We start from the raw sequence: 12,722 nt of genomic DNA, 5'->3' as shown, positions 1-12,722 counted from the left end.
ATCCTTAACCTAAGGTTTAATGCGGGGTTAGAACTAAGATAGCCCGTGGTTAAGCGCAGTGTGTTTTAAAGTCAATGGGTACCAAAAGCTGTGTGGTGGTTACTATAATTGATCAAAATATCTTAATTTATCAAAATAAACTAATACAGCCAGGTTTAGAAGAACATGATGGTGAGTAAATGATGATAGCATTTTCATTTTTGAAATAATTTTAAGGAGTGTAAATTAAATTTGAAAGTACTAAAGAGAATAACCTCATAAACAATCATTGTAAAAAATAAAACATTCAATGCAGATAAATGTAAAACATGAAATCACACTTAACCGAAAATGATTAGTCAGATTTTTGTTGTATGTCGGCAACAAGATAGTTCATTCCCCTGCATTAAGGGGGCGTGCACAGGAATCCTGGTTGGTTGGGGATTAAAGTGAAAAATTTTCTCCTCCTCTCGTGCACACTCCTCCCACTCAAACTGTCTTCACACACTCGCAGTCATTCATTGAACCTCCGTTGGACTCTCATTCTGCTAACCTACCGCGGCTGTTTGGACCATGTTTGCGTGCAGAGCGGCCTGGCAGAGGTGTGGGCCTCTGGCGCGACAGTCACTGTACCGCGCACACCTCTGTAGGGATGGTGAGAACCATCTTATCTATTAGTTTATGTGTTGTAAAAAACATGATTACAGTGGTGCATCTGTGTGTTTTCCAAACTGTTAATTGTGAAAGTTCAGGGGGTTGTTAAATTTAGCTTGTACTGACAATGTGCTCGAGTTGGTTATTGACATACAGTAAAATATGTACAAATTTTACGCTAATACAATTTACGGGAGAAATAGACAGCATTTTAGAGTTAAGGAGAAATGAAGGTCAGTTGCAACATCGGATCGTGTTGTGCTTCGCAACTTCAAATGGCGTGAAAGTAATGATAGCTTTTTAGAGCTAGTAAGTTACACGCCTACCATACTGACACGTGTGTTTGTAAGTAGTGTATTTAAAGGGAACATGTTGTACAGATCGAATGAAACAGACCCTGGTAACAAACATTCAGCAATGTAGCCATATTGGACAACACAAAACATGTACTATTATTATGTTTGGTACTAATTTATCGTTTGAAATAATGTGTATATATATATCGTGTGTAGAGATAGTTTTGCAACTATAGATTATTGAGTTGTACCACCAAAGGCATTTCTTTATAACTTTATAACACGAACTTGTAATATATAAATCAGTTAAAATTAAACAAATTTGACAAGTATTTATAGTGCACTTGATTTGTGACCTTCATTGTTGCTTATGTACCATAGATTATGCCCCCATGTACTGATCACGTGATTTGTATACGTGTGACGGGGCTCGATGTACAGATGTACGCGCGGACATGACGTGCTTGTTTTTTGTTTACTATGAAAATGTTCAAAATTATATTTTACAGGTATTACAAACTCTATCTGCGTTAAAGGGTGAAATACAAAAACATAATAAATATAAGGGTCATACGTTGCATTTAAGATCAAAAATATTTATATCTAAAATGCTAAATTTTTACCACACAAGCTTTTCTACCCCAAAACAGCCATGAGTGAATACATGGTGCATTTACTGATGGCAATCATTTTATTCTTGCATGTTAAGCTGTTTAAATATCAAGCTGTATGAAATCTATTTACAGAGAGAGATTTGTGGGACAGTTATTTAAACTGTGTCCCGTAGTGGTTACATCACTACCTCCCTCTAAATGAAATGTCATGGGCTAGACTAGTGTTTGACAAGGGTGATTAACCATTAAGAGTAGCATTTGCCATTAATCCAGCCTGCTTAGCCGGTTAAAGGGTTAGTAAGTAAAGGAAAATTTGCTGTTAATTTACTTACCCTCAGGTCATCGGGTCATCCAATGTGTAGGTGGCATTGTTTCTTCAAAGTCAAAGTCCTTTATTGTATGTGAATGCACTGTGTGAAGAAGTACAATCAAAGACTTTCTTAAATACATACACATCTTATAGACGCATTACAATAGATATTTACTGCTATGCACACAAATCTAAATGAAACAAAACTACACACGCAGAATAACATACAAGGTTTTAAGCTGAAATCATGCTCCTCAGGTTTTAATTTTTTGAGAGTCCAAAAAGCAGATACAAGCAACGCAATTGCTGTTTGGTTTTGACAAAAAATATTATTTACTATTATACTCCTGAGTAAATGATGTCGCCTATATCTTAGATGACCCTGGGGTGAATTAACAGAAGTTTAGTATTCAGGGAGCTTTTGCTTTAAAGGAGCTTAATGTCGGTGTTTGACTTTACTAAATAAAAAAGTTCACGTATCTGTTTCTCTGTAAACAATGCTGTAGTTAATTTCTTTTTAAAATGAGCCTTCCGTGTCGAAATGTCTGTTTTTGTTAGTCTGTGGGATCCTTCCCATTTTTAATATACCCAAAAGTTGTATTTCAAAAGCTCGGTTATCACGGTTGCTTAAATGAGAACACAATGGTCCAAAGATGCAACCTCTGGTGCACACAACCTCTGAAATGAGCTGCAAATTGAGTTATAAAAATCTACATAAGTGGAATTGTAATTTGCAGACAACAAAGAACATTGCAAATTTAAAAATGTGCAGATAAACTTCGGCAGTTGCGCACCTGTACATGTCTGGCAACCCAAGATGTGGGCAGGGAAAAAAACGTCTCCGAATACTTTGAATTTAGACTGTGGTACCAAGTTCAACCGCTAGAAGTCAATGTTACGTACAGCTCCTTTAACAGATTGATTAGTTCCTTATTTCCTGTTTTCAATTGTTGTGGTCAATTTAAGTAAATATTATGTAAAACACAACCCATTAATATTTAGCAATTACTCTTATTTGTTGTCATCAAGTTGTATGTAAATATGTTGTATTTGTTGGGCATCATTCAAAAGCCTTGCTGTCTAGATATTGCCTTCCTTATCTTTACAAATCTTATATTGGTCAACCACTAGTGTACCAAAGCACATCACACTTTCTGTTGGTCTCATCCTTTTGACTCTGAGAAAGATTAACAGATTAGCTGGTATAAATAACACCATGGTGTCTAGAACCCATTTACTCAAGACCAAGTGACTGGATTACCTTAATGAGAATATCGCCACGCTTGGACAAAATCTTCTTAGCTGGTGTCAGAATGGTTTTTGTGCTTTAAGCTTGGTTTTCTAAATGTGTGTTAGAGGATACTGAAGGTAAACTTATTGGTTTGGAGGTGGATAAGGAAATGTTAGCACTGAGTTTTAAAAGAAGTCCAAATAGATGTATAGTATACAATACAAAGCATTTTAGAGATTTTCCAATAAACCAAGTAAGGAATAGGCAGAAATATTGCACTAAACATGTAGGGAAACCCTATGCACGCAACAATATTCTTAAGTATTAATTATTACCATAGTATTGTAAAACTCATACTAAAAAATATTTAATCTGTTCTCTTTCAGTTGTTCCTCGAAGGCTTATGTCCTCGGTTCCTGGTGGCTCAGGAGAGAATTTGCTTTATGTTGTTCTCTGTGGTGGAGTGTTTGCAGGTGCTTTGACATATGTAAGTCCTTACAGGAAATTAAAATGTCTTCTCAAAGGGATAGTTTAGCAAGAAATGAAAATTACCCTAGGATTTTCTTTCTCTCTCTCTCAAGCCATTCGAAATAGGCTACATATGTATAGTAATCTTGCAGAAGAACACAATTTGAGTTATTTTAGTAAATTTCCTGGCTCTTCCGAGCTTTATAATGGTAGAAAGGTCCATGACTTGCAAGCTATTCTAAAATGCTCTCTTAGCAAATGTAAAGGACCTTGAACAATGAGTATTTGGTTGGGGGAGTCCATTTGTTGTTTTGTGTAAATATGTCTAAATGGATAGTCAGCAAATATTGTTTTGCTGGCTTGCAATGCATGCATTATGAAATGAGAAAAAAAATTGTCTTACTGCTAAGTGTTAAATAAACACTCTTGTTTTGATTTTAAATTCAATATACTGCATTTATGTAAACATATTTTACTAACATTTTGATTGAATTCACTGACAGACTTACAAAACAATTGGAAGAGACCGTGACCGTGTGAATGAACGCCTCTCGGAAATCAAAGCGCGTCCCAAGTCTGAGTGGAAGCCCAAACCATGGCCGCCCAAGAGTAAGTTTCGCTTATGTATCATAATAATCGGACTGTGTCACATTAGCAGTTTTGTATGACCTGTTAAGACATTTCTAGGTTGCATCAATAAGCTGTGAAAAAATATGCATAGGGCATATAATTGAGGCACCAATAAACAGAACATTATCCAAAAACATTTATTATGCATCTGGTGTAAAAATGTCAAACAGCTTAACGTTGACATCTTAGTACACTATCACAGTTTTGCCAAATTCAGCACAACAGATGAACTGGATCTTTAACATTCCTGCATGTGAGCCAAAGCTCTTATCTAAATGACAGCAGTGTGTAAGGGCGTTTTCTTTGAAGTACTATCAAAATTGAACATTATCCCATCTGATATTGGTGACTCTGTGAATGAGAACTTATAAACGTTTTTAATCTTTTTTTTGTAGGTGGGGATGAAGGTGATGGTAAGTAAATATTTTCTTATACTAAAGTGTTTTTCAATATAAGGCTAATTAAAGTAAACCTTAGTGTATGTCAAATAGTGTCATTTGTCAGTTTCCCCAGAAATATGTCTCTGCTGTGCTGTTTTAAACAATTTAGCTACATTAAAACCTATGTAAAGCATGCTTTTGTCCTAGAAATGATGGAAACTGTTTAGTACATTTTGGCTGAAACTAACTTTAGCTTTAAAGGGACACTTTTTTTCAAAAATGCTCATTATTCAGCTCCCCTAGAGTACCCCTGAGGGTAATCCGAGCAGTGTTGTTGTAGAAATATCCATATTTAAAACTTTATTAGCGAAAATAAATACCTTCCGGTAGCGCCACCATCTTAGTCGCATCCGCATTCAGGATGAGAGCTTACGCAGCCTATGGAGGTTACTCTGCTGCTGCTCTGTGCCCCCGCGTCCGAATTTGTCATACGTCACTAAGAAAAGTGCGTACACTACGCTAATACTCTCTCCTGAATGCGGACGCGACTAAGATTGTGACGCTACCGGAAGGTATTTATTTTTTAAAGTTTTAAGTATGGATATTTCTACAACAACACCGCTCGGATTACCCTCAGAAGACCTTTGTTTATCATCCTGGAGCCGTTTGGATTTAATTTGTGAAGGATGGACGCACTTTTTTTGAACTTGAAGGTCGTGGACTATGGGTGGACCCTGTAACATTACATTTAATCAACTGAAAGATCTAAAACATTTTATAAAATATCCGAAAATGTGTTTGTCTGAAAAACGATGGACATATGCAACTCGGACAGCTTGGGGGTGAGTAAATCATGGGTTTAATATCATTTTTGGCCGAACTATCCCATTAAACATTTGATTTATACGGTTTTGAAATCCATTCAGCTGATCTCCAGGTCTGGGGGTACCACTTTTAGCTTAGCATAATCCATTGAATCTGATTAGATCATTAGCATCGCACTCAAAAATAACCAAAGAGTTTTGATATTTTTTCTATTTAAAACTTGACTCTTCTGTAGTTACATCGTGTACTAAAACCCACAGAATATTAAAAGTTGCTGGAACATGGCTGCAGCAGCAGCAGTGATATTACACACTTCCCGAAAATAGTCACCTTAGTATTTTTCAATAGCAGGGGACTATTTTCGGGGACTGCGTAATATCATTGTGCCTCCTGCAGGCATGTTACGGCAGCAAAGTCCGTGATGATTACGCATTAATGAGAGTATAGTTCCTAGCCATATCGGCCATATAGGTCTTAGTACACAGTGTAACTACAGAAGAGTCAAGTTTTAAATAGGAAAAATATCGAAACTCTTGCGCGATGCTAGTGGTCTACTCAGAATCAATGAATTATGTTAAAAAAAGGTACCGCCAGACCCGGAGATCAGCTGAGTGGATTCCAAAATGGGACAAATCAAATGTTTAACTCTAGGGGAGCAGGAAAATAAGCATATTTTTTAAAAAAGTGGAGTGTCCCTTTAACTTGCATTGTATGAAATGGAGTGATGAATGGAAAGCGATAAATATTTTTGGAGTTATTTCTGTGTTATTTGGAAATCCATTATAACACCATTACTGAAGTTCAGAGTGTTGAAGTAACACAGTGTTTCCTCGAATGCAATCGATTCTAACACCTTAATCGGCCGATCACTGTAGGGCACAATAATTATGTAATTGGCACACAGATTACAGCCGGTTCTGATTAATTGCTGTTTTCATGCCAAGTAGGATCAACCTTATCTTAAAGTTTAACAAATGTTTCTTTAAAATTATTATTAGCAATAGAATATCTTCTGACATTTGGGATAAATGATACAATAAAGTCCTATTGCTGTGATTATAAAGTTTTCGAGCTATATCAGTGGAGCCCATGATAGAAATGTGGGAAAAGCTTATTTTTTGAAGCTTATAAATATTTGATGTATTTATTTTTTTGGTGTGGTTTGGATAATGTATAGTGAACAGCTGCCCTGTCCATTTCCAATCCTTCACAACCCAACTGATCCCCCCGATCCTATATGTCAGAAAGCTTGTTAATCAGAACTGGCTGATTCTTTCTTTGACACTCTCTTTTCTTTTATGTAAGGCATTATTTGGTTCTGTCTACACTCCTGTGCACTCCTATTCTCCTAAAGAACTTTTCCCAACATCTTTACCTGTTGTCTTTAATTACTCGCTCCAGTCCAAAACAAGCTTTTGTGAAAGAATCAATACTGTGGTCTTGGAAGCTTGAAACTACGATTATAATATTGTACAACCCAAAACATTCAGTGAATCAGTCTCTTTTCTTATATTTCTAACCGTCTCTTTGTTCTGCCTCTTTCCATAGTTTAACTAAATTGGACAGTCGAGCTGGGCATCTTTAGTCATCAGTTTTGGATCTTTCTCTCCTGAGCTACAATGATAATAATACTATGGGTTCAACTTTTCTAGATCTACCTAAAACTACTTCTTTGCTTTAAACTCTTATTTAAAACGCAGGATGTAGTAACAGTTATTACAAGGCGTAAGCCGCTGATCAACAAATTAAACATGCACAACAAAGCCACAGAGATGCTATGACCTCTAACTTTGATCAGTTGGTAAGGCTTGACCATCTTTGTATTCCCTCACCTGCCCACTTATCCCTGTTTTTCCTGTTTTATTTCTTTTTCTTTACTCCTTCCTCCTAACTTTTGGTTTTTGCATGCTTTATGGAGTAACTGTTTAATTTAGTAAAATGCCCAAGATGGGTGCTATGTGTGTGAGAGAGCGAGCATGCCCGTGTGAGAGGTTTTTAAACAGGCATGATATGCATTTTATATATGTTTGGATCTTGCCATGTTTCTTATCTACAATTCTAAAGTCATAATTTTAGTTTAATAATGTCATGTAGGGGTGGGTGGGTATGAAAGCATGTGTGCTGAAACATGTAAAGAAACCTTACTAATGGTTTTCTTATCCATGTTGTTTGCCAGAAGCCAGTGAGACCGTAGCAGAGGAGGAGGTCGCTGCTGTAGCTAATGAGAATGAGGCCGAACCAGAGGTCCTAATGGAAGTGGCTCAGGCCAAGGATGCTGGGTCTTTGGAGACTGTTGTGGAGAAGGTGGCTGAAACGGTTGCCGGGACAGCGGAGGTGGTCGCTGAGGTGGCAGAGGTTGTTGCCGAGTCGGCGGAGGAGGTGGCGGCTGTAGCGCAGGAAGTTGAGAAGCTGGCACAGGAAGTTGAGACAGCGGCAGAGGCAGTCGTAGCTCCGGTCATCCAGGCTGAAGAGCCTTCGTCAGAGAGCAATGGTACGCAACCAGCATCCCAAGAGGAGGCAGTAACAGAAGCTAGTGAAACAGAGGCCTGAAATGGCCATGGGTACTCATTTACCTACACACGTGACGCATGTTTTTTTCACTATTCATCCCTTACATGATTTAAAATAATTAAAATGGCATACCAGTATACTGTAAAACAACATTGTGTTCCCACTTGATGTTATTACTTGAGAGCACTTGGTCTTTTTACCTATCCATCACATTTTCACATCCAATTTGGTTTCATTTTACATTAGATTTTCAATTTTCTTTTTTCTTTTTTTAAGCTATAAGGATCAGAGACACATTTCATAAATGAATGTGAATGTACACATTTTTAAATTGATCCTTAAGCTTGAATCTTGAATAATGTCCTGTTACCAGATACCAAATATCCCATTAAGTATATTTTGGTATATAATGGGATTTGCTATAGATATTTAAATATTAAACCACTGTGAGGATCCGAAGTTAATATATTTTGTGAAATACAATGTGATTTCACCCAGCTTGCCTTATCTTTAGACTATATACTTTGGTTTCTTCTGTCTTCTCAACATACCGTTGACAAATGAGCCAGTAACTCTCAACCTTGGGTTTGCCTTACCTCCTTTCTGAGGCACAACTGCATGAAATGACAAAGACAAGCTGCCTTTGTTTAAACCTTGATCACTGTAACCTTTGCTTCTCTGCCAGATATCACTTAGTTGGTACATGCCAAAAAATATTTTGAAACCTCAAAATCTCTCAAATGAATTGTGAGCCTCTCTAGTGATTATGACAGATGTGTTTCTGTATTAGGTAACCATTTATAATTCTCTGTATAAATAAACTGTCAGAGAACTCAGTAACTTAAAAAGGAACTCAATATGTAATTACAATTGCTCATATACCGTGTAATAAAAAAATGAAATGGAAAATAAATAAGGGGTTAAAGCCCTTTAATAAAATTATTAAGTATCAAAAGATTTACTGTGTTTATTTTTCCTTTAAACCATATGCCTTGTGCAAACTGAAATGTATTCAAAAATGTAAGGGCTTGTTGTAAAACTACAGCTTTAAAGCTGAATTTGGAGTTATTTACATTGAAAAATAATCAGCACATGAAGTACTTACTTTACATTTGTGGTATGTCTTTGTCTTGGTGATATTTGGCAGTAAAGCCTCTACGTACTGTATATTTTAAATAATGGGGACTCGTAAAAACCAAAAACTTTGTCTGTGAAAATCCATCTTAAGTCATTTTTTTTGTGATTTACTGTTTACATAAAACCATCTTGCATAATGTAAATAACACTTTTTGGAAATATAACCTTGATATCTTGAATATTGATGGAGTAAGGCCATGTCAAAGATTTCATAGACAGCGTAACACATTTTTTGGGGGCTGAGACACTTTGCTTTTACCTTTTGTCTCAAGTAAGGATGAAACACTGTACCTTAAGTTTAGTCTTAGTTCTTAAGTTTCCCAATGCATGTTTGTGTATCTAACTGTTTGTACATAAGTAGTCACACATCTATTTGTGTATGTTAGAAAATTATAAACCTTTAAAAAACGATAATATGTTAAGATATTTGGGTGGCTTGGTTGTGTTTTGCAGTGGTGAAGTCAGAGTCGGTCAGCCTGGAAATATTGGAGATGGCTGCTGCCTCTGTTCTTGAGGTTCCTGTGAAATCTGTGTCAGTGGAGGATGTGGATGCTGGCACAGAGATTACAGTGCAGTCTGAAGCTTTTCCAGAGAAGCCTGTTGATGTGCCTGCACCAGTGGAATTAGAAAGTGAACCAGTTATAGAGGTAGCATCTGTTGCTTCACCAGTTTTCGCAGAAGAGGCACCTTTTGCAGTGGAGGTATCTGTTGCCCCAGTAAAAGATGTCCCAGCAGCAGAGGATGTGACCGCTGATTCCCCAGTAACTTCAGAAGATGCACCAGTTTCCCTAGAAACAGAGGAGGCACTAGTTGATCCACCAGTAACCCCAGTAGTAGATGAGGCACCAGCTAATTTACCAGTAACCCCAGTAGCAGAGGAGGCACCAGTTGATTCACCAGTAACCCCAGTAGAAGAGGAGGCACCAGTTGATTCTCTATTAACCCCAGTAGTAGATGACGCACCAGTTGATTCTCCAGTAACCCCAGTAGCAGAGGAGGCTCCAGTTGATTTACCAGTAACCCCAGTAGCAGAGGAGGCACCAGTTGAGGAAGTGACTGCAGAAAGTCCAATTGTGGAGGTTTTAGTAAGTGTGGTTGAGGAAGCGCCAGCAAGTCCAGTTGTGGAAGCTACAGATGTAAATGCAGCATCTGCAGAGGCACATGGTCCAGTTGAAACATCAAATGCGCCTGATGCTTTGGAAAATCCAGCTGAATCGAAAGATTTCATAGTGGTTGTCTTGGAGGGAGCTCCTAAATCAGAAAAGAAACCCAAGGTGCTGGGTGTGTCCCCCTTAACCGGTAAAATCATTCCGACCCCTGATGATGATGTGGAGCCATCAGGTCAGGTAACAGGTAACCCACTTTAAGAGGTTTTTTAATTCACCATTAATTTAATGATGGTGTTCATAGGAAAGCTGGTTTAACTGACCTCTAAAATGGATCTAAACAATCTTTCAAAAGAAAAAATAGTATCATCATTATCTATAGATTGATAGAAAATGTATTTGATGGTTAACAGTATTTACGAAAACTTGCCAGATGCTTTTGAACAAGACAAAAGGCAGAATATTTATTATTGATAATTGTCTTGATATTCTCTGTAACCTAATCTATTTTGTTTTTCATCCATAGGCCAAGCGCAGATTGCTTAAAGTGCAAATGCATTAGTACCAGCAAAGAAACTTAAGGTAAACCTCTTATATTAAATCGCAAAAATAATCATTTAACATATAAATGTAATAAAGATATATTACATATAGATATTATCATAGATGAAATGTAGATATTTTTCTTAAACAGTAATTTCTTAATAACTTTACTCCTGGTTTCACAGACAAGGCTTAAGGCTAGTCCTAGTCTAAAACATATGTTTGAGCTGTCTCCACTGAAAATAACTTGCATTGACAGATCTTTAAATATGCCAGTGCCATTGATGTGTCTCAAGATTGGGAATGTTTAATGCCAAAATATTTTAATTTAACTAAGGCCTAGTTCTGGCTTTAGCTAAGCGTTGTCTGTGAAACCAGTGTATTAAATGAATACATTGTGGGGCTGTTTCCCGGACAGGGATTAGCTTAAGCCAGGACTAGGCCCAAGTTGGTTAAATTAGTTTATTTAAGCATTAAACATTCCCAATCTTGAGACACATCAATGGCACTGGCATATTTTGTCAGTGCAAGTTGTTTTCGATCAAGACAACCCTAACATTTAAGTTAGTCTGGGACTAGGCTTAAACCCTATCTGGGAAACCCCCCCTGTGTTAACATGTTACTTTATTTGCTGTTCGATGTTGTCTTCATTACAGTTGTGAGAGGTCAGATGTGGGATAGTAAACCAGCTCCTTGATCAAGAATTAGTGATGTGCCTTCCCTTTTCCCTCATTTCCTGCTTTAACTTTGAGCTCACATTCAACTCAATGTATTTGATGCAATATCAGCACTGATCCAAATACTGTTACTACATTGTGTATAGTACCTTCTGAATACACTTGTCCTCCATTTACAACACTTTATGCAATATGTTTCTTAAAAATTATAGGTGAAAAGCTGTGATCTTGATACATTTTTAGCTGTTTTTAAATGTTACTCCACCTTCTGTTTACTAGGCAACTGCACGATTGAGCCTATTATACTTTAGTTAACTCTACCTCAAACTTTACACTAGTAGGACAAGTTTCTTATTGCCATGCCAATTGTTACTATACCAGCAGAACTATAAAATTGCCAAGCAAACACACTGCCATACCTGCACGATAATCACCATTAATATCCAGTTAGACCTCATGTTATCCTCTTCCTTGACTGTTTTTGATTTGTTTATCAATTGTCTATTTTTGATACCACTACCTCAGCTTGAGTCATGTTATTCACCTTGAAAATGCAAAGTATTCTATAAAAAACCTGTATTTTTCACTTGCAGTATTCAGTATTGAGCTAGTACTAAAATTGTTACATGGCTAAAGAAAAACAAATTGCAAATGTCAATATTATCAATACATTACAGTATTACGTCATGTCATGTTACAAATTACTTTACAACATTCATTTTAAAAGTCATTATAACGTTATCTAAGAGCAAAAACACTGTGATGCTTTATTAGTCTTGCTTTATTGCTTTATTAGTAGGCTAGATGCTTTATTGTTCTTCAAGGAGTTATTATTACCTGCTTTTGTGTTCCTGTTCGTTCTCCGATGGTCCATTAACTATCAGACACACCAATGAAAAGATTCTTGTGGTTGTAAATTTTCTTGCTTCACAAGTATGCAAGTCAAAGTTATAAGGTGTCCCAACATGTTATGCCAAAGTTATACTTGCTGTAACTTATTTGTTTCTATTTAAGACTGATAGACATGTAGACTCTAAATATACGAGGGGAAATAAGGTCAGAAAAGAACATGCAGATACAAAAAATACTACATTGAATAAAAAGTATTTTTCATATGTGTTCAAATAAGGGACCTTTATGGAAATAATGTGAAAAAGGTTTCAGTGTCACTTTCTTGTTGCTGTTTTATGGCTTGAGGAATGTAATGTGCTTTTCTGAGGTTTGCTACTTTAACTCCAAGCCTATTAAACCAATAGGTCTGTGAATCTGTATCTGAGAAAAATAAAGGGAGAGTTAAAAGAGCTTAACCGATTTCTGTGTCATTTTGTGTGATTGTGTGTGGAAGTGGTCATATAGATATA

At 36.7% G+C, this 12,722-nt stretch overlaps 1 protein-coding gene across 2 annotated transcripts; it reads left to right on the top strand.

Moving 5' to 3' along the window:
* The first annotated feature begins 452 nt into the window (after positions 1 to 452).
* Positions 453 to 12,668, top strand: mgarpa (mitochondria localized glutamic acid rich protein a). Of its 2 annotated transcripts, none has more exons than XM_065273931.2 (8): positions 453 to 634; positions 3,471 to 3,571; positions 4,056 to 4,161; positions 4,578 to 4,595; positions 7,564 to 7,878; positions 9,489 to 10,381; positions 10,668 to 10,723; positions 11,341 to 12,668. In XM_065273931.2, exons 1-7 carry the CDS (start codon positions 553 to 555, stop codon positions 10,701 to 10,703), a joined length of 1,551 nt encoding a protein of 516 aa, XP_065130003.2. In that variant the 5' UTR covers positions 453 to 552; the 3' UTR covers positions 10,704 to 10,723; positions 11,341 to 12,668. The 2 variants fall into 2 exon arrangements, with proteins under 2 accessions (XP_065130003.2, XP_065130005.2); XM_065273933.2 differs by having other exon boundaries at positions 9,489 to 10,388.
* Positions 12,669 to 12,722: the final 54 nt, after the last annotated feature.

Source organism: Paramisgurnus dabryanus, chromosome 16 (assembly GCF_030506205.2).
Source record: "Paramisgurnus dabryanus chromosome 16, PD_genome_1.1, whole genome shotgun sequence".
In the NCBI taxonomy this organism is placed as follows: Eukaryota; Metazoa; Chordata; class Actinopteri; order Cypriniformes; family Cobitidae; genus Paramisgurnus; species Paramisgurnus dabryanus.
The sequence above is the reverse complement of the archived record's forward strand: the minus strand, read 5'-3'. Positions and strand labels throughout refer to the sequence as shown.